The sequence below is a fragment of the Pelobates fuscus genome, chromosome 9 (genome assembly GCF_036172605.1).
Source record: "Pelobates fuscus isolate aPelFus1 chromosome 9, aPelFus1.pri, whole genome shotgun sequence".
In the NCBI taxonomy this organism is placed as follows: Eukaryota; Metazoa; Chordata; class Amphibia; order Anura; family Pelobatidae; genus Pelobates; species Pelobates fuscus.
The window spans coordinates 132817262-132843494 of NC_086325.1; the positions used below are offsets into that span (position 1 = coordinate 132817262).

The window sequence follows — 26233 nt, forward strand, 5'->3', positions numbered from 1 at the left end:
GGTCACCACCTCTTATCATTTGCTCTCAAGTTCCCCCTCACCCAACAACCTCAGCCTAACCCCCCTCAACTTAAGAGGAACCTTAATTCTATTGACCTCTAGCAGCTGTCAGATGATATTGATTCACAAATGCTATCCATCCCTTCCCTCTCCCTCACTCGCCACCTCCAAATATAACACTACCCTCACCTCTGCCTTGAACGCTGCAGCCCCACTCCAAACATGCACCTCGAGAAGGACACCGTGGCATACTACATCAACATGCTACCTGCAAAGATGCTCCCGTTGTGCTGAACGCTCCTGGAGGAAGTCTCACACCCAGGCAGACTATCTCCATTATAGATTCATATTGTGTTAATACAGCTCAGCCCTTGCCCTCGCCAAACAGTCCTACTTTTCCTCTCTCATTAGTTCATGCTCCCGCAATCCCAGGCATCTCTTTGACACCTTTAACTCTCTTCTTCCTTCTGCTGTTGCTTTCCCCCAAACTAACCTTACAGCCGATAGCTTTGCATGCTACTTTACCGACAAGATTGAACAGCTAGGGAAATAATTCTCCCCACCTTGCCGTTCTCTTTCTCAACCACACGTAGATCATGCCTTTTCAACCCTTCAGACTCTTTCCCTGGCTACTGAACAAGAGGTGGCTGCTCTTCTCCTTTCCTCTCGCCCCACCACTTGCCCGCTTGATCCTGTCCCATCTCACCTCATCAGATCTCTCTCCACTTGTCCTGTGCCTTCCTTAACACACATATTCAACTGCTCTTTCTCTCTTTTTTTTTTTAAATCTTTTTTTATTGTTTTTGTAGTAGAATTGCGAGAAGCGAAAATCAATATAATGTTGCCTGCGCAGAGGCTCAGTGTTGTATAAAACCATAGTTGCATATGTGCCTGCGCAGAGGCTGATTAATGAGTGCAGTGCAGGGTAATAGCATGTGGTCGCCTACGCAGAGGCTTATAAAACAGTGAGTGCCCAACAATACAATATAATTATGCATATATTGTGCCGGATTATACCTTTCTAACGCGTTAAAAGGCTTATGACAAATAGTTATACTGCGCCGTTATGCGGCCTACGAGGCTTTAAATGTTGCTTTGTACTAACATCGTGTAAACTTGTCCCTGCTGACCTTAAACATGCCACTGTAGTACCTATCCTGCAAAAACCATCTCTTGACCCATCCTCCCCCTCTAACTATCGTACCATATCCCTGCTCCCTTTTTCCTCAAAGCTTCTGGAAAGACTTGTCTTTACCTGTATGTCTCACTTCCTCAAATCCAACTCTCTTCTTGACCCTCTTTAATCTGGCTTCCGCCCTCTCCACTCTACTGAGACTTCTCTTATCAAAGTGTCTAATCTAATTGCAGCTAAATCCAAAGGCCACTACTCCATACTAATTCTTCTTGACCTCTCTGCTGCCTTTAAAACCGTTGATCATGCTCTCCTTCTTCAAACTCTTCAATCACTCGGTCTCTGTGACTCTGTCCTGTCGTGATTTTCCTCTTATCTCTCCCAACGCTCATTCAGTGTCTCTTTTTCTAATGATACCTCCTCCCCTCGTCCTGTCTCAGTTGGAGGCCCCCAAGGCTCTGTCCTTGGTCCCCTTCTATTTTCTCTTCATACTGCCTCTCTTGGCAAACTTATTACCTCTTTTGGATTCCACTGCCACCTGTATGCTGATGACACCCAGATATATCTCTCCTCCCTGGACGTCTCCCCTGCTGTCCTGCAAAGTGTCACTGCTTGTCTTTCTTCCATCTCTGACTGGATGTCCTCCTGCTTTCTGAAACGCAATCTCTCTAAAACTGAGCTCCTTGTCTTTCCTCCTCCTAATACTGATCCTCCTCTTTAGCTCTCCTTTCAAGTTAGTGGTATCCACATAAGTCCATCCTTGCAAGTGCGCTTGGCATCATACTTGATTCTGGCCTCACCTTTGAGCCTCAGATCCAGTATGTTTCCAAATCCTGTAGATTCCATCTTAAAAACATAGCCCGCATCTGCCCCTTTATAAGAGATGCTACCAAGGAGCTTCTCCATGCTCTAGTAATTTTCTGCATGGATTATTGTAAGCCTCTCTTAATTGGTCTTCCCAAAAGCCGTATTGCCCCGCTACAGTCTGTAATGAATGCTGCCGCCAGACTGATTTTCCTCTACAGTCGTCCCTCTCACACCTCTGTCAGTCCTTACATTGGCTTCCTGTATCCTATAGGAGTCATTTCAAAGTGCTAACCCACACCTATAAAGCATTGAACAATTCTAGCCCCTCTTATATCTCTTCACATATCCACAGGTATGCCCCTTCTCAATCTCTCTGCTCTGCCCGTGACCTTCTCCTGTCCGCTGCTCGCACCTGTACGGCCAACTCACACTTGCAGGACTTCTCACGGGCGGCTCCCTTCCTATGGAATAGACTGCCTACCCCCATCAGACTCTCCCCTAGTCTTCAATCGTTTCAGAAGTGCCTTAAAACCCATCTCTTTAGGAAAGCTTATGGCCTCCCACATACCTTTCTCTTGCTCTCTCCTAAAGGGCAGCACTTTACTCTCTCCTCCAGCTCTGATTCACTCCCACCTTATTTGCTTGCTATTCCCTGTCCTATTGTGTTTTATACAGGGTCCTCTTCAACCCATCGTTCCTGTAAGTTTTCTTGTAATTGTCCTATTTATAGTTAAATCCTCCCCTCTTATAATATTGTAAAGCGCTACGGAATATGTTGGCGCTAAATAAATGGCAATAATAATAATAATTTCCAGAGCTCTATTTTCTTCTGTCACACACAAAGTGGTATTCATTAAAGTGTGAATTTTAAGAAGTTCAAACAGAATCCAAAGTGAATTTAAATTTTAGGCCCAAATAGTAATTTTGATGACTTTCTCCAAGCCAGCTATGTTTTCTGTTGAACTATTTTGGCCTGAATTTGGAATTCACAAAGATTTCTCAAGAATCCAGATATGGGCCAATATCATTACCAGCAGTAGTAAGATAATATCCTTGTAGATACTCCTGCATGATCAGCAGAGGTAATTCAGTCCCACTGGACTTTGGAGTGACTGACTTTCATTATGAAAATTTCTTTTTAGGCAAACATTGGTCAGAATGAAAGTTTCGATGAAGCACGGAAGAAGGCTTTAAATCTTGGAGCAAAGAAGGTAACTAGAATTTCTGTTTCTGTTTAAAATAAATATAAAAACCATAGGGGTGATCCTGCTTAAGGGAACAAAAGCGGCACCACATACCGCAGGATGTTTGTACAGTTGGAAAAAAATGTATGGTATAATTGGCCACTCACAATGGGGATACCTTCAGAGTGGTGTATCCCCTCAGGTGACTACCCGGGTCTCTGGTTGGAAAATCAATTAGCACTAGAAGCAATAGAGAGATATAATGCAACAGAGTGAATTAAAAACCAATTAAAGTGCAGAAAAAGATTTATTCACTTACCTGAAGGTTAAAAATAACAAGTGTGCAGTATCGCCATGAGTCCTACACGTTTCATCCACAATGGGACAGTCTTTGCAGTGTATTCAAAGTTGAAAAGTGAATTCAAAAGTTCACTGCAAAGACTTGTCCTGAAGAAGTCCCACTCTTTTAACATTTGTTTTTGGAACTTGCATTTGTCCCTTTTGGCTTCATGAGTCACGATTAACATCTGGATACAAATAATATGCTGTGGAGTCAATCTGTACTGGCCACTATTGATCCACAGCAGGACTAGAGCGAGGATTAATTATCAAGCTTAATTGTTTGGGTGGCCAAGTTGAAACATGCTTGGGTTTTCACTTGTACAATTCTTATCACTCCTGTCCCTACTTTCTATTTGATCCTCTTTTCTTAAAACCAATAACCTCTGTTAAACGTTTCATATCATCCAGAAGGGTCCAAGCAACTCCTGATGGTCAGAGCTCCATAGTTTGAAAATTACTGCAGTAGAATCACAGGACCATGTTTTTTAGGATCTAGATATTGTCATTGACTCCCCACCATTTCATCTGTTCTGCAGGTCTTCATAGAAGACATGCGTCAGGAGTTTATTGAACAATTCATCTGGCCAGCTGTCCAAGCCAATGCCATCTACGAAGACCGATACCTCTTGGGCACATCACTGGCACGTCCCTGCATTGCAAGAATGCAAGTGGAAATTGCCAAAAGGGAGGGCGCAAAGTTTGTGTCCCACGGAGCCACCGGCAAGGTAAGATCATACATCAAGGTCAATTGCACTCAAAATAGACCAAATTTTCTCACGGACAGAAGTCATGATCCATCTCCTGTGCATTTTAATGTAATAATTAAACATATACATTGGATATTTGAATTTGTTTTAATTGCCGATTTGGATGGTTGCTTTGCAAAGGCCCATTTGCAAAACTAGAGGAACTGAAGAAACAAGCTTAACCCCTTAAGGACCAAACTTCTGGAATAAAAGGGAATCATGACATGTCACACATGTCATGTGTCCTTAAGGGGTTAAAATACCAATATAACCGGTTGTCCAATAAAGGAATCAACCTAATCTCTGTTATAACATAAATTTCTATTGCTAACACTGTGCAACTAAACTATATATTCCAAGTACACATCTCTGCCTTGTTATATTACAAATGGCCAGTAGGTGGTGCTAGAGACCACGTTTTAACTTCTGTTTCTGAGCTTGACTGAAGTGGCTTTATATAAAATTATTTATTAAAAATGAGTTATTATTATTATTATTATTATTATTATTGCCATTTATATAGCGCCAACAGATTCCGTAGCGCTTTACAATATTTTGAGAGGGGGGGGATGTAACAATAAATAAGACAATTACAAGAAAACTTACAGGAATAATAGGTTGAAGAGGACCCTGCTCAAATGAGCTTACAGTCTATAGGAGGTGGGGTATTAGAAACATTAGGATAGGAAATATCAAGTAGGAGTGAAGCAGAGCTGGAGGAGAGAGCAAAGCACTATCCCATAGGGACAGGTATGTAAGGGAGAGATTACTCTGGGAGGCCATACGCTTTCCTGAAGAGATGGGATTTAAGGCCCTTCTTAAATGATTGAAGACTAGGGGAGAGTCTGATGGCAGTAGGCAAGTTATTCCATAGGAGAGGAGCCGCCCGTGAGAAGTCCTGCAAGCGTGAGTTGGCCGTACGGGTGCGAGCAGCGGTCAGGAGGTGGTCGCGGGCAGAGCGGAGGGTACGAGGAGGGGCATACCTCTGGATCAGTGAAGAGATATAAGAGGGGCTGGAATTGTTCAGTGCTTTAAATGTATGGGTTAGCACTTTGAATTGACTCCTATAGGATACAGGGAGCCAATGTAAGGACTGGCAGAGGGGCGAGGTGTGAGAGGACCGACTGGATAGGAAAATCAGTCTAGCTGCAGCATTCATTACAGACTGTAGCGGGGCAGTACGGCTTTTGGGGAGACCAATCAGGAGAGGGTTACAGTAATCCATGCGGGAAATTACTAGAGCATGGACAAGCTCCTTGGTAGCATCTTGCGTAAGAAAGGGGCGGATGCGGGCTATGTTTTTGAGTTGGAACCTACAGGACTTGGCAACAAACTGGATGTGAGACTCAAAGGTGAGACCAGAGTCAAGTATGACGCCAAGACAGCGCGCTTGTAGGGATGGACTTATGTGGATATCACTGACTTGTCTAAAGTGTTACATGTCTAAAGTTACACTGAGTTACATGTCTAAAGTGTGCGCGAGGCTCCATGAATGTTTCCAACTATTTATTAGTATTTCATTCTGCCATTTTTTTTTAAAAATTCTTTATTTTTGTAGTGCACATAGATATAACAACGCGTATGTGGTGCCCCAACAGCAATCCAAATACGCTTCAACGATAATTACCGTATTACAATGGGGTACATGTTAACTTTTGCACAATTTATAATAATAATAGGTGAGGTCGGCTCTAGTGCGAGTAGCTAGTGTGCAGTTCGACTACGTGAAAACAAACGAAAATTTAAATCAAAGTAAAGTCCTGCATATGGATTGAGCAAATAGCAGATCCCTGAAACTTGTACAAAATTGCACCTGGTCTGGTGTTGAGTACTGTGGGAATAAACTGGAGTAGTTTCTTGCGTGTATAATCGCTGGGTACGACCACCATTTTATAGTGTGGAAAAGGCAAAATGGCCGCAAGCCACACGCTCATGTTAACGTACAATGCATTAGGCTAGGGTCTGTTAGTATGTCGGGTGTAAGCATAGGTTTGTGCAGTTCACTTTAAGAGATTTAACATATAAACAAGTAACAACTGATAACATTTGGCCTCAGGTTATGGCTATAGAGAGAGCTTTTAAGTGCCCCCTGTCTTGCTAGCTCGGCAAGATGTAAGTAAGTGTTGTGCTATGCTAGGAAAAAGCAAAAAGTAGCAGTATCTATCTGGATACGATAAACATGCAAGACATTTATGCCTCTGGGTTATACTATACTGAACTTGTAGCAAACATAGTGAGTAGGGTACATGGTTATTAAGCTCATAGGGGACTCATGGCATGTGTAATCACACAGTATACAATACTCGCTCAGCCAACTCCGGTGATCGGCAAGCTGATGGTGTACACCGATAGTTCATAGAGGCTAACTGTCCCATTCTCAGGGTCGGGCTGTTTGGAGTGTAGAGCTGTCATGTGGTAAAAGAGACTCGGCCAATAGGCAGCAGTTCTGTGCTCTTGTATGGTGCCTTTCTGGTCCCCGGACTGTGAGGGAGCCTCCACCGGACGACTGGATATGTTTTGATGAAGCTCCTGCTTCTGGTAAGATCCTTGCTGTTTGTGTCGGGTCGCCCCAGGGATGGTAGGTGCTTGGTGCAGGTTTTCAGCTTGCGTCCATAAGTGTGGGGACGTGTTTCGATGTTCGGAGGCGTCGAATGCTGCTGAGCGGTGAGTGGGTCGGGTATGTGTGGCAATCTCGTGCCTCCATGTGTGAGGGCTAGTTTTGGAGCCTGGGAGGCTATTCTCTGCTCTCCCCCATTCCGATCTCTCACCTCGTTTTCGTCTGAGGGCAGCTCTGGGGGCTCGGGTCGGGCAGGAGGCGCCGGGTGGCAGGGCGAATCCATGCCGCTGCCTCTTTTCTCGCTTGCTTGAAGAGCCATCTCCTGTTGCGGAGCCCAGACCATAGGCTGGTACAGAGCCGTTCAAAAAAGTCCAGCGTGTGAACAGGTGGTTTGGCAGGGGAGCTTTTCGTTGCGGGTTGCGCCTGCGGCGCCATCTTGTTGTGGCCGTGACAGCCCCGTTTGCCAGCAAGTGTTGTCGCTTGTTCGCGTCTTGTTGTGGGGGTAATCGCCCCCAGCGAGGACCGGGATATCCCCCGCCGGTCCAGAGGGGGGGGGGTAGCTGGGCATCTTGCAATTCTCGCTTGCGAGCGGATCCCTTGCTGGGCGATCGGCCGCCTCCCCCAGGTTTCGGGCTCCGCTGCAGTGTAGGCCGCATGGCCGGTTCTTGTGCTCGTGTAACTTTGTGATGTATGACCGGTACCGTTGTGTTCCTCGTGTGGTTCTCTATCGTATTCTGGGCACCTTGGGCTGTTGGCATGATTGGGTTTGCCAGGATTATCGTTTTTTGTGCCCTCCAGTGCAAGAGCTCTTAGAGAGCACGTCCGGCCATTTTGGCTGTCATGCCCCGCCCCCCCATTCTGCCATTTTTCATAATATTCAAAATGACTATCAATAGTTTAAATGGAAAGTTTGGATAAAGGGGATTACAGAATTGTAGCACAACTTTCACTTTTTCACTTCATTAGACAATGAATTGCTGCCAAGCTATCTTTGAGCAGTTTGACAAAGATCTCTCGATCCTCAGCAGCCAGCGTGAATTACTAAATCTTTATTATCACTTATTTATTACTGGCATTCGTAAAGCGCCAACATATTCCGCAGCGGAATTCAATTGGGATATAGATAATACAATATAAACAGACCAGTGCAAAGGTAGAGGGCTCTGCCCATGAGCTTACAATCTAAAGGTTAAATCCTGTGTACCTTACGTTAAGCCAGTCCCTGAACTCAACGCTTATCACTGCTATCCAAGGCAGATGGATATCGTGGAATTTAGATTTATGTTATTATTACACTGGGTTTGAGGTGTTAAGGGAACCACTTTTTTTTCTCCAATCTGCTCCAAAACTATTTGACAATAAACGAGAGTAACTGCACAGAAATAACTTGCATCGTAACTTATACTTAGCTTAAGCTGCAGTGGTTATGGTGCTTAGAGTGTACTTTTTAACTAGCACATGTTAAAGAATAGCAAAGTGGTAGACAAATTATATATGTTTAGATTTATACCCCTAGAAAAGATGCTCCCCTCCTCCCCTCACCCCCCAGCTTCATTTAGTGATTCTATTAAAAGTAGAGTTCCTAATACATTTTACTGCCCTGGGTTATAATGGCTCCCAAGAAGCTCAGCCAGCTTTATGGCTGGCTGGCTGAGCTGACTGGGAGTTGTAATGCACAGCAAATGGAGTCCCATATGTGTAGGCAAAGATTTCAGCACTATGGCGTCAGGACAGTTCCTGTTGCTCATTGCTGGCAGGATGTTTTCAGGAAGAACCCAGGGTTTGCTTCTAGTGTCTTACTGACATTAAAAACACAAGCAGTTTGAACTAATGTGATTTTAAAATCAGCCAGCATGCCAAATCTATCAAGCAGAGGGGATACATGGCTGCGTTTAGGCCTGCTTTTATTTATTTGTTTATTTTTACATTTAAGAGCAAGTAAACATTCAGAATTTTTATTTTTCTTGGTATTTGTTGTACAGCGCTACGGAACATGTTGGCGCTTTATAAATAATGATACTTTGTTGGTAAACCGCATAAGAGACAGACGTAAAACAAGGATATGGCGATGATACTAATTCATACACAGTGGATCAACAGCTGAGGAATCTCCATCTCCATCAAGCTTATAGTTAGCTTGAAAAGGAAGAATTCTTAGTGAGCCAATTTTTTTTTTTTTATAGTAAGAATGCACAACCATAGTGGAACTAATATTGTAAAGCGCTACGGAATATGCTGGCGCTATATAAATACCAGTAATAATAATAATAATAATAACTGCATCTTAATCTGCAGCTTTTTCTGTTCTGTAAATGTGTTGCCTATATGTACCTATGTTCCCTCTAAGAACTTCTTTTTTTTTTGTTGCGTGAAACATTTAATAAACCAATTTATATAGCTACCACGTACTAAAGTATACATCTAATATCATTTTATTTTTGCAAACTATAGAGTATGGTTGTTATCCTTTTCATAATTGCTAATGTAAATTGAGGGAAAACCTTAGAAAATGTAATCATTTATATCCCTTCTTTAAAAACTGTACTGGGGATATTTTATGTTTTACGTACAATACCTGACCTACAAACAAAGCCTATTTTAATAGATTGCCTAAATGGAGTTTACTGCACAATTTGTGTTGAAATAGTTTCTCAAGCATATGCTCTACCAATAGAGGGAGCCACAGACCAAAGTCAAGTGATGTGTCCTCCCATTCCCTTATCAAATAAAAAAACATCATTTTGGATTCGATATTTAGAGAGCTTTATAAACGATTTCGACATCTCAGAGTTTGTAAGTAAATACAGACTTAAAAAGATCTGAAATGTACTTGGATAATCGTTCCATCCATAAAGATCTTCATTTCATGTATATTGTATGTTAAGAGCTTATTAATTACTTGCAAGTACTGTAAATTAGCTGAAGTGCGTAATCAATATTTTTGTACGGCATAGAATCATCTAGGTAAACAACCCAGTTACGGAATACCGTATATAAAGTGTGCAAGTTATCCTGGAACTGATAAGATCAAGTATAGATGTCACTTTGAGATATTCCATTCAGTTTATCTTGTAGTTGAATCCTTTTCGCAATTTTGTTTTTTTGCTTTTGCAGGGAAATGACCAGATCCGATTTGAACTGACCTGCTATTCTCTGTACCCCGAAGTCCAGGTAACAGCCAAAATGTCTCCTACAGTCCCTGATTTATAGAGATCATAGATACAACTTAAGAAACATTGATGTATTCACTAAAAATGTAATTTTGGAGAAATGACAAGAGAAATTCATGGCAAAATTAGAAAATCGTTAGCTTGGCGAATTTGGTCCAAAATGTGTACCCCTTGTCATTTCTCTAGAATTCCTATTTACTGGAAAACACAATGTAGTGTGGTGGCTAAGAAGCACATTCAAACTGTTTGAAGATATTTTTCAAAATCGTGGTAAATTCTATGTTTGGTAGTTTTTACAGCATTTTAGTATGTGATTGTGCTCTTAACATTGCTCTACCAGGAGCACTCAAAGTACTAAATAAATAATCAAGAAAGATTGGAACAGCAAACAGCGCCACCACAAATGTCAAAGTTTACAAAGAGTACTGCAACCAGAAGCTGGAAAACTATTAAGATGCTCTTAATTTTAATAACATTTAAATGAGGCTCTTTTAAGCCAAGAGTACGCTTAATATCAAAAGAATTATCTCTATGGACAATTATGGAAGGATTAATAGTGTGTAGTGTCAATGGTGACTCAGGACAGTCTGCTAATCCGTATCTTATTTCATGATCACGTTAAAGAGATTTAGGATGGTCTAAGAGGCTTGAATGGTTTGCCAAAATCTTCTTCGCCGATAAATTTCCATCTGCTCCTTGCCTTTGTTTCTTTCCTGCCACGTACTTTTTCTCATGTCTATCCAAGTACCATAGTTTTATTCTTGTTTATCGTCCTGCAGATCATTGCACCTTGGAGAATGCCTGAGTTTTACAATCGTTTCCGGGGCAGAAGTGACTTGATGGATTATGCCAAGGTATGCCCGTTAGCTTCTCAATGATTTTCCAGAGTTTCTTTGTTCGTTTCTGTGAACTGGTTTGAACTCAGGCCTCTCCTCAGCACCCAGGGACAGGTTAGCCTAGGTGTCAAAAAGTTTTTGAAAAGGACTTTGCACTGAGCTACAGTGGTTATGGTGCGTACAGCGCCCCTTTAATAAAGGTTAAGTAATCAAAAGAAATTTAGTGATAAACTTGCTTTGTCCACCAGCAATATAGTATAGCATATCTAGCACGGAACCCCTTCAAAAATGTTATGCTACAGGTTTTCAAAATGTAATTTATAAGTATCTGTTAATTGAGAGGCTATGATTTTTATAACTCATTTCCTTAGAGGGACAGCTTGCAAAATGACTTACAGTCTAATGTTCCTGCTTGTGATTGCCACGAGCGCAACGGCTAATTAGTTGTGTTGCACACTTATATCAACCTTAAAAACACCCTGGTCTAGTGGAACTCAACCTTCAGAGCAGGTCTGAAGGACACATGTAGATATACCTAGGGCAATGACCAGTCCTGCTTTTAGTAGGTGGTCATGGTCAGCGTTTGTATGTGCAGCATTTCTATCAGAATTTTTTTTTTATTGCTCTATTCCCGCTTATCCCTTTCTGGCACAGTGTGAAATCCAAGCTAGTGAGTATGGTCCAGTCCACTTCTCTATGACTTAGTAGTATTTGACTAAGCCATGGAGAGGGATGTGATGTTGGACACTGCGTGGAGACCAGTGATGGGGAACCTCACCCAGCCTTGGTTTCCAGGTAGGTTTAGCCGTATTTTACAGGTTTATAAGGGGGGGGGGGGGGGGGGACCTTTTTACTAATGCCCAATAAGGCATTCTAATTAAAGAAAAAGTTTATTTAAAAATGAATGATTTAGGAACTCTGCCAGGTGGCCTAAAAGTGTTATCCAACAGTATATGGAATTTATGTACCTGTTCTGAAATCTGATTATAATGTTAGCAATAAGATTATCCAGTAAAGTAAGAATTGTCGGGGATTTAAAGTGTATTCAAAGTAAATTTCAAACTTTAAGGCCAAAAAGCTGATCTAAAACAGGAGACAATCAAAACATCTCATTCACTTTGTATCCACGTTGAATTGCTGACATTTCACACTTTATTGAATATCCCTGGGGGTGTAAAGAGCAGTCCATTGGTTTATCAAATTCAGCCCTGGAGTGTGGGTTTTTTGTTGTTTTTTTTAACAGCAGGTTAAATAAAAACCAAGTAGACTCATCGGCCTATTTGAGTGGGTAAGATCTGTGTGTGTGTGTGTGTGTATATGTGTGGGGAGATCACCATTAGTCAATTTGCCCTTTGGCATACCCCTGCTTGTGTTTATTACCTATTGAGAATAAACAATGAGCGGCATTAATTGGCTAACAAGCTCTTGAAAACTAATGAAGGCCTGAGAGTGTTGTACTCACTGGAGCATGAAACATCTCCTAAATTCAGCCAGGATATCGGCACATATGGTCCTCACCAGGGAATTTCCTTTTGGGGACTGACCATCACATACAGTGTTCTATATCTCAGGACAGAGGTGAAGTGTAATGTCCTCTGTCTAATAGTCACATATCATGTATAACGTTTTCTAGTCTAGATTTTTCACCATTTAAAATGTTCTTAATGTTTCCATTCATGTTCCCAATACTGTTCTTCGAGTCCCCACCCCGTCCTAACCCCCACCCAGCTCTGTTCCCGAGCTTTTTGATAATCCGTTCCAGGCATAGAATCGTGCCTCCAAGCAGATTTTTGTTTTTTTTTCCTCCAAAGGAAATATATCTCTCTCTTTTCTTTTATGCAAACAAAGTATCGTTTGGAGTGTTAAAGGGACTGTCTGTAAATGAGAAGGGGCTTTAAAGAGATCGGTATCACAGAAATCCTTGTGTTCCCTTAAGAGCCACTTCTGACTCGCTCACCTATGTCCCCCCCCCCTCCTTTTGGCTTTCCTAAATAATTGGTGGTATTTAGTCTTCAGATGAAACTAAACTGTCTCATCTTCCCTTGAGGCTAAAGATTTATCAAGGATTTGTCCAGAGATAAGTAAAAGGCTCTCAGTTAACTTCACACTGGCTACTTATTAACAGAATGGAAACATTAAACAGAAATATGCTGGATATATAGACAGGGGCTATGTATCCTTCCTTCAACCCATTTGGTGCCTACTTGCATATAAACACATTCCATAGGGAAACCAAATTAGGCTAGAAGGTAGTAAAATTAAATTGTATCAATTTGCAGGCTGTCCCCCTAAGGGAATGTCATAAGTTATAAAAATCATAGCTTCTCAAATAAGACACGAGTTGAGTGGACTGAGATTATACAATACAGTGTTCAATTCTGGTACACAAGACAACAAAATAGGCCTCTGGAAGGATGTGAGATTTTGCAGTTTTTAACAAATTTTAGAAACAATTTGTGACAGTCCTAAACTCTTGTCTGTCAGCTATAAAAAAAAAAGGGTTAAAGGAAAACAATGAGCAGCCAATCAGAACGAAGCAGTTGGGTGCATGCTGGGAAAATTTGAGTATGCAAATTAGGTAATGTAAGTCCCAAAAAAAGTTAACCGAAAAACCTCAGACGAACGTAAAATCAACACAACAAGAGCAAACACTATTATTCCCAGATAGTTACGGGTTCCAAACACTCTTGGAAGGCACATGAATATTGTTGTCCAGAAGTATATACAATTCACATGCAGCCAAAGGAAATCAATTAATCGTGGCAAATTCTATCAGTTGCCAGCCATGACTAATCAATTGATTTCCCCTTGCAGTTGGGCCGCGCTATGCATGGACCTCCTGACAGCACGTGAAATTTACAGCTGTCAATGAAAACATGGCCAAAATGGCAATTCGAATAGCACCTTTTATTTTTGTACTTGCTTTCAATGAATGATTAATGCAATTAGGGCAGACGTTTACATAATCAGCAAATTAGCGTGTTATACCAAATTTGAAACTGTCGGTAAGACTTTGAAAATTGTTTGCTACATACGCAACTCCTATTCAATAAAATATGCCACTTAGCGAAGATGGTCTGTAGTGGTTTAATCATTATAGAAACCTACATTTTAAAGGAATAGTGATATAAAGTATCTTTTTTTTTTAAATTTATTTTATTTTTTATTATACACTGCTTTAAAGATCACTTTATAATTCACTTTAAATTCTTGACACTTTAGTAAAAAATATTTTATGATGACAAAGGTGGCTCCTATCTATGATACACATAGGGGTCTATTTGATAAACAATATATCGTGATGAACTGTAAATGAATTACAAAATTTGGGGCAAAATTGTGACGATGGGAATAAAGAGGAGTTGTTCAATTCTTTCTATAGTGACCTTATCGTTGCATATTTAGCTTTCAATTAAGTTACATACTGAGCATTTACTCAACAAACTGTAAATTGGATGAAATTGAAAAATAAACAATAAATATTAAAATATTTATTTAAGCTGTGCTTATATTTTCATTTTTTTTGCTCCTTTTTGAGAAATATTAAACGCTTGTTAAAGCACGACTGTTCAAACGTGGCCCTAGAATTATCAGCTATTGAACTACTAATATTATAAGCCGGGCTGGCTGGGAGTTATGGAGGTTGTAGGTTCAAGTCAAGTCACCCCTGTGTTAGAGCCGTGACCACCCCTTCTATGACACTATAAAAGAAAACATAAAGAAAGCAGATCTCATATATTCTGAATTGGATTATAAATCCTGCTGCTCTTATCTCTGTGGAGGAGAAACGCTAGTCAATAACAGACCATTGCCCTGACAAATAGGTCCTCATCTTATTAGAATGGAGTACAAATTGACAGAACAATTAACTCATCTGTGTCTGGGCTTTGTGACATCTTCACTATTTCAGCTTGGGGTGTTGTTCTGGAGGTAAAATGGCCAGCCCATTGCATTGAATGCCTCTACAAAGATCTCTCGGCTAAACATTAGCCAGGGCCTTTTTCAAATGTGGGTGGCATTTGTTAGCGTTTAATAAAGAGAGGAGCATACCAAAGGAAGGTAATTGTTTCTTTGTTTCATTTTCGGGAATTTCTTTCCCCTTCACTGCATATCCCAATGTTTGGGACACATCCTGTGCAAGTAGATAGGGAGCCTAACGGGGCCCAGCTATGTCCTCGACGGGCGCACAGTCTTCCCGCAATGAATTTGTTAACAGATTAGCTGATCCCACTGAGACAGAAGCAATTTTGTGTGTTTTTTTTTTTTATTTATTTTCTCTCCAAGCAGTTGAAGTGAAAAGGGGAACTGGGTTAGAGCTGGTGAAAAAATAAATAAAAATAAAGGTTTTTGCTTTTTCCATTGTATAGCGTGTAAGGGGAGGAATATATTTTATCCGTAATGTTGTTTGAAGTGTAATGTTCTGTGCTGGACTCATGATTAAATGCACAGAGAGACTTTATGGGTGTTTAGAATGCATAGAATCTATCGACCATTTTATGCTTGCTCACCTGTATATATGTAGTCCTATTTATGATTATTTGCCAACATATCTACAGCTGCCTTCACGGACTACTCAAAGCTCCATCTATGTCAGTATTAGCAAATGTTCCTTGGATCTACCTAGCCGTTGTTTGCCTGTGTAAAATTGCTCATTTTAAAATAGCGCATATATGAAGACAAAAAAGGAAAAAACTGCCCCATCCACTGGGCAAGAAGGGCATGTAGCCTCATGCCATCACGACACGGACAGGGAAAACCGGAATTTGTAATGTTTATGTATTTCATTTCTACTGTTATGGTAATTTTTTTCTGACTGTGTGAGAAAGCTCTGCCCAGCATCTGTTAGTGGCTTAAGGCGGCCTTGCTTAATGCTTATAGTGACAGATCACAGTGTCGTATGTAGGGTTATGGTCAGGAAGTCAACGTGAATTTCAAATTTTAGGCTGAATATCCAACTTGGAGAAATTATCCAAGTCTGCTATGTTTTAGTTTGGCTTGAAAATTCACTTCAATTTACTTTGAATTCCCAACAATTTTAATTTTAACGAATAACCCTGTCATTGTTGGCTAATTTTCCAATCTTGTTCCCTTCAGAAACATGGTATCCCAGTACCTGTCACACCCAAAAACCCCTGGAGTATGGATGAAAACATTATGCATATCAGGTAAAGAGTTTCATCACTATGTTCATCTTTTATACCTGTTACTCAAAGAGGTAGTATATGTTTTACAGTATTTAATGCTCACAAATTGCACCAGGACCACTACATTAAGGTGCAGTGGTTCCGATGACTATAGTGTTCCTTTTAACAGTGATGTGATTTATTCTGGAATCTAATATTGTAACATAGATATGGAATTCAGTTATCTGTAAACTGTTTCCATGTCATTCGCATGACCAGGTTAGTTTTACAGCAAATTGGTCATTTTCTACTATACGCTAAGAGCCATTGTAACAGAACATAAAGATAGATAGGCTTCACTAGATTTCATTCTCATCCACATGTACCCAACCCAAGTCGGCCACTGACCACACTCTGCCACTGATTTATATAGAATGATACATGTACATGTTCTGCTTTCACAGACTGATAATGTCATTCTTACTTTTCAGCTATGAAGCTGGGATTTTGGAGAACCCCAAAGTAAGTATCACTCAAAATAAGAAAGTCCTTCTAAATCCACAAAAAAAAAGAATAAAACATTTCATAGCCCTTAGGTGTTGGGCCCAGTAAGGATTCCACCTTGATGCAGGTTTGTCAAGCTTCAGTCATGGTCTCAGCAAGTTCGAAATGTTGCTAGGTCAGCTTTTTGGTGAATACAAATTTTTGTTCCACCACTATGGACTGAGGATGATGTATGTATGTGTATATATATATATATATATATATATATATATATATATACATAAACTTTTTTTTTTATTGAGTAGCTAGAGGTGGAGGTCTCCTCCTGAGTGTCCAAAGATTAGAAAGTGCAATGCACTGAGGGACCTACTGTGGTTTTCCAAATATACTGGGAAAACCACAGTCGGAAATATGCCAAGTTACCAAACCGTGCTTCCCAAATAGCTAATGAACTAGAACGTCTACCGTTGAGTTGAGAATTGTAGATGAAGAAGTTCACTAATAACTAGAATGCTACATATTTCTCACTGCTGATACATTTGTCTATAGCAGAGTTGTCCAACGTTGGCTGTCCATCTGTAGGTGGATTGCAAGTCCCATAGAATTCTTTTATACCTAGTCTACAATATTATTGTCTGTTATTAGCTGTATTTTCATGTTTTATGTGGAACATTTAATGTATTAATGTTCCCTTCCTTCACTCAGCTCAGATAGGTTGCATTTTATTATTAAGTTGTATTCAGTATGTTAACAGATTGGTCAACAATGGTCAATAACACACATATTCGAAGATACGTCTTTACAATTAGAATATCATTTGGGATGGAGTATGTTTAGTATTATCCAATGGAGAGTGTCTGTGTCACGATATTGGAGATTCCAGTTGGCACATTTCTTGGAGTTCTGTATAATGAAAACCTGGGGTTAGTAAGTTCTGATAGGGGAACCTTCCATTGGTTTCCATGGTTACCCCTCCACTTTTGGGGATCGTCCACAATGGAAACCAATGAATTGTTTGAGTACTGATTTTTGGATATCCCCCATGTCTTTGCTTTTGGGTAGCTGAGCATCATGGAAAATTCAGTACATAAACATCTAGTGTACAACGAATATCCATCACAGTCTTAATGCATCAGTTACACCCAGAGCATTGCCTAGTAATTTAGCCAGCAATCTGATATTTCAAGGCCATCTGTAATTTTGCTGAGTGATAAATTATTCTTCCCCCCAAAGAGCTCACACTCCAACGTGTAGTCATTTGTTTAAATGTGTAGGACACTTTTGCTATGAGCCCGAGAACTTTCCCAGCAGGCTGTTCATGCTCTGACAGACACAGAGAGCTACTTAAACTATCCATCAACACTAATTACATGATCAGTCAGAATGAATGCACCTAGGGGGCACAGGGAGAGTGCGAGAGCTGAGGTGAGCAGGCAGAGAGAGATGCATCCACTTTGTTGCAATATTTTGCTAAACATTTCAGTCTTTGATCATTATGTCAACCAGAGAGGCCGGGCTTTGTAACCCGTTCCTGGCAGGAAGGTTTTTAGAAGACTGAGAGTCTCAATATGTCTGCACGTTGCGCATCTCATGACCCTCACCACTTCACAACTTACATATTAACCAGTATTTTGTACCAAACTCACACAGAGCTCATACACATTATTTTTATTTATAACGTGCCAACGTATTCTGCTCTGCAGTACAATACGTAAAGTAGACATACAAATTACTGTATCAGAACTTACAGTCTATGGAAAGGGGGTACAATGTACTTGGAAAGTTAGGTGGGTTGATATACTCACAGTATGAGGAAGGGAAGGTAGGTTGTTAGGTGGACTACTTGCATCCAGAGATGTAGGTAGGTTGTTAGGAGGTTTAACTATATCTAGAAAATAAGGTAGGTTTCTCAGTGGACTAATTCTATCTGGAAGGGAAGGTAGGTTCCTAGGTGATCAAACGGTTTCCAGGAGGGCAGTAGGTTGCTAGGTAGACTAACTATATCCTTAAAAGCATAATATATCAATAGAGCATAATTTGCAGGTATAATGCTGCCGGCTAAAGTGAGAAGATGTATAAAAGGAGTAGTAGATACATGGAGTCGCTTACCAACAAGAACAATTTAAATTAACAAAAGGGATAGACATAAGGCTACCCAGAAACACAATTAAGCGAAATCAGTCAGAGATTACTTAGTAGACATATTAGATGGGCTGGTTGGTTCTCATTTGATGTCACAATATGTTTTCATTTAACACCTGACATGGTGCCATCGTTTTTTGGGCACACTGACAGAGCAAAAATGACAATTACAGTCATCGGCGACTTAGAAGATCTAGTTGACTTATCCATTCTCAGCCAGTTAATCTCCAATTGAGTGTAGTTGGCTTCTTATTTTGTGCACGATAACATTAATGCAGAACACAGAAAGCCACCAAAGTCATTTCTGTTTTACAATTGTCTGAAATCATAATTAACAGGAGTAGATTAACATTAAAGTATTATGTCTACATAGCGTGCCTTCTCTTATAGTAATGATGGATGAAGAATAATTGAAGTTAGTTTGGAGTATTGATCAACTACAATCAAAGGAAATCTATTTGTTTTACTGCAATCCAAGCCAAATTTTGTAAATTGAGCGATTGCAAAAGTGATGCAGTGTCCTTAGGAACCAGCATATAAACATAGATATCAACGAGAGATAAAAATATCTATTAAATGCCTCCGAATTTTAGATGCGTACCTGACGTAGTTTAAATAAATTAAATGTAAAAAAAAATAGAGCACTTTACTTAATGGGCAATAGCTACTTTTATCTTCTAGATTCAAAAAATATGTTTCCAAGGCTAGCTCTGCTAACTGCAGGGATTTAAAAAGGGAGAAAATAAAAGAAAACACAGATGGTTCGGTCATTTTCTGCCTCTATGAGACCTGATTGAGGGGCAATGAGGCATTCTAATGGTGGTAAGATAGAAATTTACTTGCTTTAACTTCATATGGCGCTTTGAAAGAGTTCATTCAAACCCGGACACAACAACATCAACTGGGTGAATAAAACCATTGAAATCGCAAGCGGCTTTACACTAGCATTGAATTCATGCTCCATTTCCTCTTAATCTCTCTCCCCTATATGTCCCCTCCTCTCTCCTTTCTCTCACACTCTTTTTTTTTCTCTCTTTTTCTTCTACCTTTTTCTAACCGTATGCAGCACCCATCATTTTGCACCCCTGTTTTTTAATCCTCTTTCCATCCGCCATCGTTACAATTGTTTTTATTCATCTACAAACCTTGTTTTTTTTTTTTTTTGTTTTTTTTTTAGATTTTCATATATATTTTTTTTTCTTCTCCATCGCTTCCTTCTTTTTTTTTTTTAAATGACATTTCGGCAACAGCACCCCTGCAGAGTCAGACAAATAGAAAGCTTGTGATACAGTGCATGCAATGACTTGTCATTTGAACTGAGGCTTTGAAAGGGAAATAAATGAGAGGCAGACATGGTTTACTAGAAAGACCAATAGGCACTTTAATTCTATTTTGGTTATTTTATTTAATAGAGGTTGTCAGAGTCGGGTAAGAAAATTGGACGCTAAGTGACTTTGATTTCCAATGTTTAGTAAAAAGGTTTGAATTTTGATATTTTACGAGTGGACCCCAGGACTTGACCTACCCATTAAGCCTAACCCTCCCAGTCTATTGGAGCTTTATTTAAGATATCCTATGCAGATCTCATGTCTTTACAAATGCTGTTTTTCTACATAGCATCAAACAGCATCGCTGTATCTATCTGTGAATGTGCGTATTATTACTATGGTGAACATTGCAGTTAAAGGCACATTAGATTGCATAGTACTATTTCCTACGCGTTTCTCAATCTCTATTGACAATCGAGCAGGCTATGTTTCTGTTCCTGCTACCTTTTAATTTTGATCACTATACAATTCCTTTCTTTAACTATACCCGCCATGTCGCTGCAGAAACCTTTTTATCTCTCAACTGTAGTTCAGATGTGTCATTGGTAGTTGATAATGTAGTCATTTAATATTGTTGCTGCTTTCATGAGAATGAAAGGGTATAACACTGCCATTAACATCGCTACTAATTGGGGAAGTTGTGTTTATAAGATTAGGGGATTCTTAGGGCTATAGGGAGTTTAGTTGTGGGATGATGTAGGGTTAGGGAAACTTTTAGTTAAGGGTGAGGATTTATAGTCTATAGTATCTTGAAGGTAAACTCTTAACCTTTAGTCACCCACAATTATAATTCCCCAACTACAAATAGATTGTGTACACTGCTGTACGAGGCAAAGTAATGACACAAGTCTTAATGAATGGTGTCATAATGTTGCCTCAATGTTTTTCAAGTAGCAAAATTGAAGCATATATGATTGACTGATAGACCGCTTCTGTTTAGGCTCAGACTGTGACTCCATGCTGCCTGTGACTGTTCCTGTTTAGCCTCAGACTGTGACTCCATGCTACCTGTGACTGTTTGTATTTAGGCTCAGACTGTGACTCCATGCTGCCTGTGATTGTTTCTGTTTAGGCTCAGACTGTGACTCCATGCTGCCTGTGATTGTTTCTGTTTAGGCTCAGACTGTGACTCCATGCTGCCTGTGACTGTTCCTGTTTAGGCTCAGACTGTGACTCCATGCTACCTGTGACTGTTTCTGTTTAGGCTCAGACTGTGACTCCATGCTGCCTGTGACTGTTCCTGTTTAGGCTCATACTGTGACTCCATGCTGCCTGTGACTGTCCCTGTTTAGGCTCATACTGTGACTCCATGCTGCATGTGACTGTTTCTGTTTAGGCTCAGACTGTGACTCCATGCTGCCTGTGACTGTTCCTGTTTAGGCTCAGACTGTGACTCCATGCTCCCTGTGACTGTTCCTGTTTAGGCTCATACTGTGACTCCATGCTGCCTGTGACTGTTTCTGTTTAGGCTCAGACTGTGACTCCATGCTGCCTGTGACTGTTTAGGCTCAGACTGTGACTCTATGCTGCCTGGGACTGTTTAGGCTCAGACTGTGACTCTATGCTGCCTGTGACTGTTTAGGCTCAGACTGTGACTCCATGCTCCCTGTGACTGTTCCTGTTTAGGCTCAGACTGTGACTCCATGCTGCCTGTGACTGTTTCTGTTTAGGCTCAGACTGTGACTCCATGCTGCCTGTGACTGTTCCTGTTTAGGCTCAGACTGTGACTCCATGCTCCCTGTGACTGTTCCTGTTTAGGCTCAGACTGTGACTCCATGCTGCCTGTGACTGTTCCTGTTTAGGCTCAGACTGTGACTCCATGCTGCCTGTGACTGTTTAGGCTCAGACTGTGACTCCATGCTGCCTGTGACTGTTTCTGTTTAGGCACAGACTGTGACTCCATGCTGCCTGTGACTGTTTCTGTTTAGGCTCAGACTGTGACTCCATGCTGCCTGTGACTGTTTCTGTTTAGGCTCAGACTGTGACTCCATGCTGCCTGTGACTGTTTCTGTTTAGGCTCAGACTGTGACTCCATGCTGCCTGTGACTGTTCCTGTTTAGGCTCAGACTGTGACTCCATGCTCCCTGTGACTGTTCCTGTTTAGGCTCAGACTGTGACTCCATGCTGCCTGTGACTGTTCCTGTTTAGGCTCAGACTGTGACTCCATGCTGCCTGTGACTGTTTAGGCTCAGACTGTGACTCCATGCTGCCTGTGACTGTTTAGGCTCAGACTGTGACTCCATGCTGCCTGTGACTGTTCCTGTTTAGGCTCAGACTGTGACTCCATGCTGCCTGTGACTGTACCTGTTTAGGCTCAGACTGTGACTCCATGCTGCCTGTGACTGTTCCTGTTTAGGCTCAGACTGTGACTCCATGCTCCCTGTGACTGTTCCTGTTTAGGCTCAGACTGTGACTCCATGCTGCCTGTGACTGTTCCTGTTTAGGCTCAGACTGTGACTTCATGTTGTCTGTCTGTTTCTGTTTGTGTTTAGGCTATGGTTGTGACTCAATGCTGCCTCTGTCTGTTTCTGTTTGGATTCATGCGGTGACTCTGCGCTGCATGTGACTGTTTATGTATGTGTTTAGGCTGAGACTATGACTTCATGTTGCCTGTGACCGTTTCTGTGTGTTTCAAGCTGAGACTGTGACTTTAGGTAAAATTAAATTAGCTCAGACAAAGTATACCAATTTAAATTTTAAAAATACAAAAACAAAACAAAAAACATAACTTAATGTAACACCACAACCACAACATCTGGCTATAGTGGTTATCATGCAAAGAGTGCCCTGGCGCCCCACCCCATATATAAGTAGTTTTTAAATTATTTCATTTCTTACCAGGATGCTGCCGGCTTTACAATCGCCAGAGATGTAAGTTCCTAAGCAGAGCCGGTCTTCCCATTAGGGAGTGGGCTCCTGCCTATAGGTGCCTTTCCAGTAGAAATAGCCTGTTGTATAATGTGCATTTTTGAGCTGGTGGGGAGAGATAAGTACCGAGCCTATCAGTCCGGTGTGAATACATCCCACTGACCAGCCCCACTTGGAAGAACCTGCAAAGAATGCTGGTTAAAGTTCTACCCATTCCGTTGGCAAAGTGTGAGAATGCCCAGGGATGCGAACAAGCTTCTTTTGTTGACTGGGGGCACCAGGGAACAAACCTGCAACAGTAGGACAAGAGCGCAAAGCCAGGACTGTGCTGACAAACTTGGGACTGTTGGGAAGTATGATAAACACATCACTACCTTAAAATATACCCCAATATTTTGGGGCCCTAAACTAATGTTAACATGGGGGTTGATCACTCTATCTACATTACTAACGGCTCCAAGGGGCCATTATCCTCTTTGTTTAACCCCTTAAGGACACATGACATGTCTGACACGTCATAATTCCCTTTTATTCCAGAAGTTTGGTCCTTAAGGGGTTAAAGTCCTGGCTTATAACAAAGATATGTTATTCAGTAATTATATTACCGGTAATGTAGAAACTCTCACTGAATCATTCTCTGAATAGCAGGGTTACGCTGTCTGTTGTCCCTCTATAACACTACTGAGCAGACGACTGTTATTCCAGAACAGATTCTGTACAAAAAGCTGGGTGCCAGTGATTGACAAGCATTAACACGCCCACAATACAGGGACAGCAAGCAATCAAATGGGCCAAAGCGGATTTTAGCCACTAACCCAGAAAGGCCGTGAATGATGTGCGCTGAGAGAAAGCGCTTTTTTATTGTAACGCTGCCAAAGATGGCATTAGACTGATATGTTTTTAGAGGAGTTCCTTCCTTGTTCTTCTTAGCTCCCCTGGATGTATTAACCTCGGGGACACTGTACGAATGCGTTCCAGTAGTGCACCTGCTGGGGTCACCCAATCTTATTCAGTTTTTCATCTTCGCAGAATAAACTAGTGTGTACGAGTTCCACTGTCTTTATGCTGACGATATCCCAGTCTGAGACTGTCTAGCACATTGTGCATTTCCCACTGCTGTAATTGTGGAGGGGGGGAATGCTTCATACATCTTGATAATCAACTAACTTCTTTCCAACGGCTTAAGACGGCTGGCTTAGATTGTGAGCTCTGTGGATCAGGAGTCCTGTTTAATTAAAGTATACTTGGCTTCCTGTTCGTTGTTAATTTTCTTGTCTTACTCTTTTAGAATCACGCTCCAGCTGGACTGTTCATGAAAACTAAAGATCCCTGCACATCCACTGCCTCCCCAGATATTCTGGAAATTGAGTTCAAGAAAGGTGTGAAGACCATAGAACCAAAATGCATTGTAAAAAATAAGGTTTCTGGGACACAGACAGTAGAAAATGTGCCAAAGGGTTTTGGTGCTCCTACAATGGGTCAGGCAGTGGCTAGCACAAACGGAACACCATTTAACTTTTTAAAGGTCCAAGACATGCTACACATAAACCCAATTACAGGCAGTTATTGAAAGTATGTTTTTTTTTTTTATAGACACAGAGCTGAGAGACATATGGTTGGAATCAGAGTCAAATAAGATGCAGACAGATAGAGATAGTGTAGACAGCTGAGAATCATAGATACATAGGATTGGAAGAGAGATGAGAGGTGCACAACAGAGAGAAGCTGACAGATTAACAGTTAAAAAACTCCAAACTGTTTTTTTTTAAATTTATTCTCTTATAGAGTTAGCACCGTGACCACTTCAGTGATGTGAAGTTGTTATGGTGCCTAAAGTTTGCATGTGCCGCATTTTGCTATGGCGGAGGTGTAACGCTACCTGGCCATGTCATTAGGGTGTCATCAGCCAGACTGGAGCCAGTCAATTCAGTGTGTAGTAAATGCATTGTGTGTGTGTGTGGATGCAGTGTTTGTGTAGTGTATCCAGTTTGTGCATGTAGTGTGTGTGGGCTGGATGCAGAATGTGGTATATACAGTGTGTGGTGAATGCAGAGTGTTTTGTGGATGCAGTATCTGTATGTAGTGGATGCAGAGTGTGTGAAGTGGATTCAGTGTGTTTGTAGTGGATGCATAGTGTGTGTGTGTAGTGGATGCAGAGTGTGTGAAGTGGGTGTAGTGTGTGCATAGTGTGTGTAGTGGATTCAGTGCCTGTGTAGAGGATGCAGTGTGTATGAGTAGTAGATGCAGCGTGTAGTGGATGCAGACTGTGTAGTGGATAAAGTGTTTGTGTACAGTGGATACAGTGTATATGTGTAGTGGATGCAGACTGTGTAGTGGATGCAGTATCTGTGTACAGTGGATGCAGTGTCCATGTAGTGGATGCAGTGTCAGTGTTTGTGTAGTGCATGTAGTATGTACAGTGTGTGTAGATGGGTTGGATAGAGGCTGTGAACTGTTTTTGTTTAGATTTATGTTTAGGCTTAATTCTCCCTTCCTACCTCTTACCTGTGGCCAGGGAGGGGCGACACTAAATTATCTGGTGGTCCAGTGGTACAGCATGCCCTGTGAAGAGTTGGCCCAGGAATCTAATCATTCCCTCCTGCAGCTTCATGTCCTCTCAACTCTTGAGTCACATGAGGGTTTCCGTGTGGTGCGTATTGCATGCCAGAGCATTGCCATGGCATTCTGCGGCAAAGCTCACACGGCTCCCTCTTCACAGGTCAGGGTTGCATGGGCCCGGACCTGTGTATATATATATATACAGATAGGCAGCCCGGGCCCCACTGCAGGCAACTTAAAGTGTAAAAGGGCAGCAAAATGTCGCCCCATCAAAGTGCCGCCTGGAGTCATGGCCCCACTGGGATCAATGGACGGGCCGTCCCTGACCGAGGGTACCCCGGTAAGAAGTAAAAGTATTGCTAAATAGTTTGCCGCATTACCAAGGGACTGTGCTAGAATACTGCTAGTATCATAACCACTACAGCTTGCTTGAAATAACCCTTCAACCTTCTTTTCCAATTCAGTAAACAGACCCCACAGAACAACATTAACTTGAATGGTAAACGTAAATAACAATGGCAAATAAGCTACAGTCAGACTAGGCACACAAGGGTTTATTTACTAAACAACAAGTGAATTAAATCGGACTTGCAAAATTCAGTCTAAAATAGCCAAGCCATAAAAGAAGCGGAGTTAAAATTTGTTTGTTTTTTTTCTAAACCAGCCATTGTTGCTTAAATTTCGAAATTCAATTTACAGTTCGCCACAATGCGCTTGTTGGTGAATAAACCCCTTAAAGGATTATTCAGTAATGGGAGTTTAGTCCATAGCAGCAGAAAGAGAATTTTGCAGTGCAACTATTTTGGCCTAAAATGACCAACCCTTCTCCACACTTCCCAGTCTACAAGTAAATAAACCCGTAGTATAATTTACAATGTAACCTGGAACCTCTATACTACCCTAACAGCTGACTTCCTGAATCCTGTGTATTCCGT

The 26233-nt window shown here is 41.2% G+C and overlaps 1 protein-coding gene across 4 annotated transcripts in view; it reads left to right on the forward strand.

Moving 5' to 3' along the window:
- The window catches only part of ASS1 (argininosuccinate synthase 1), an 87229-nt gene that overhangs the window by 34034 nt on the left and 26962 nt on the right, over nt 1-26233 (forward strand). For all 4 annotated transcript variants that reach the window (XM_063432441.1, XM_063432443.1, XM_063432444.1 and 1 more), the window contains exons 4-10: nt 3082-3150; nt 4002-4190; nt 9883-9939; nt 10718-10792; nt 15869-15939; nt 16389-16419; nt 24028-24118. In XM_063432441.1, coding sequence (XP_063288511.1) covers nt 3082-3150; nt 4002-4190; nt 9883-9939; nt 10718-10792; nt 15869-15939; nt 16389-16419; nt 24028-24118 — 583 coding nt within the window. The remainder of the gene's footprint in view (nt 1-3081; nt 3151-4001; nt 4191-9882; nt 9940-10717; nt 10793-15868; nt 15940-16388; nt 16420-24027; nt 24119-26233) is intronic.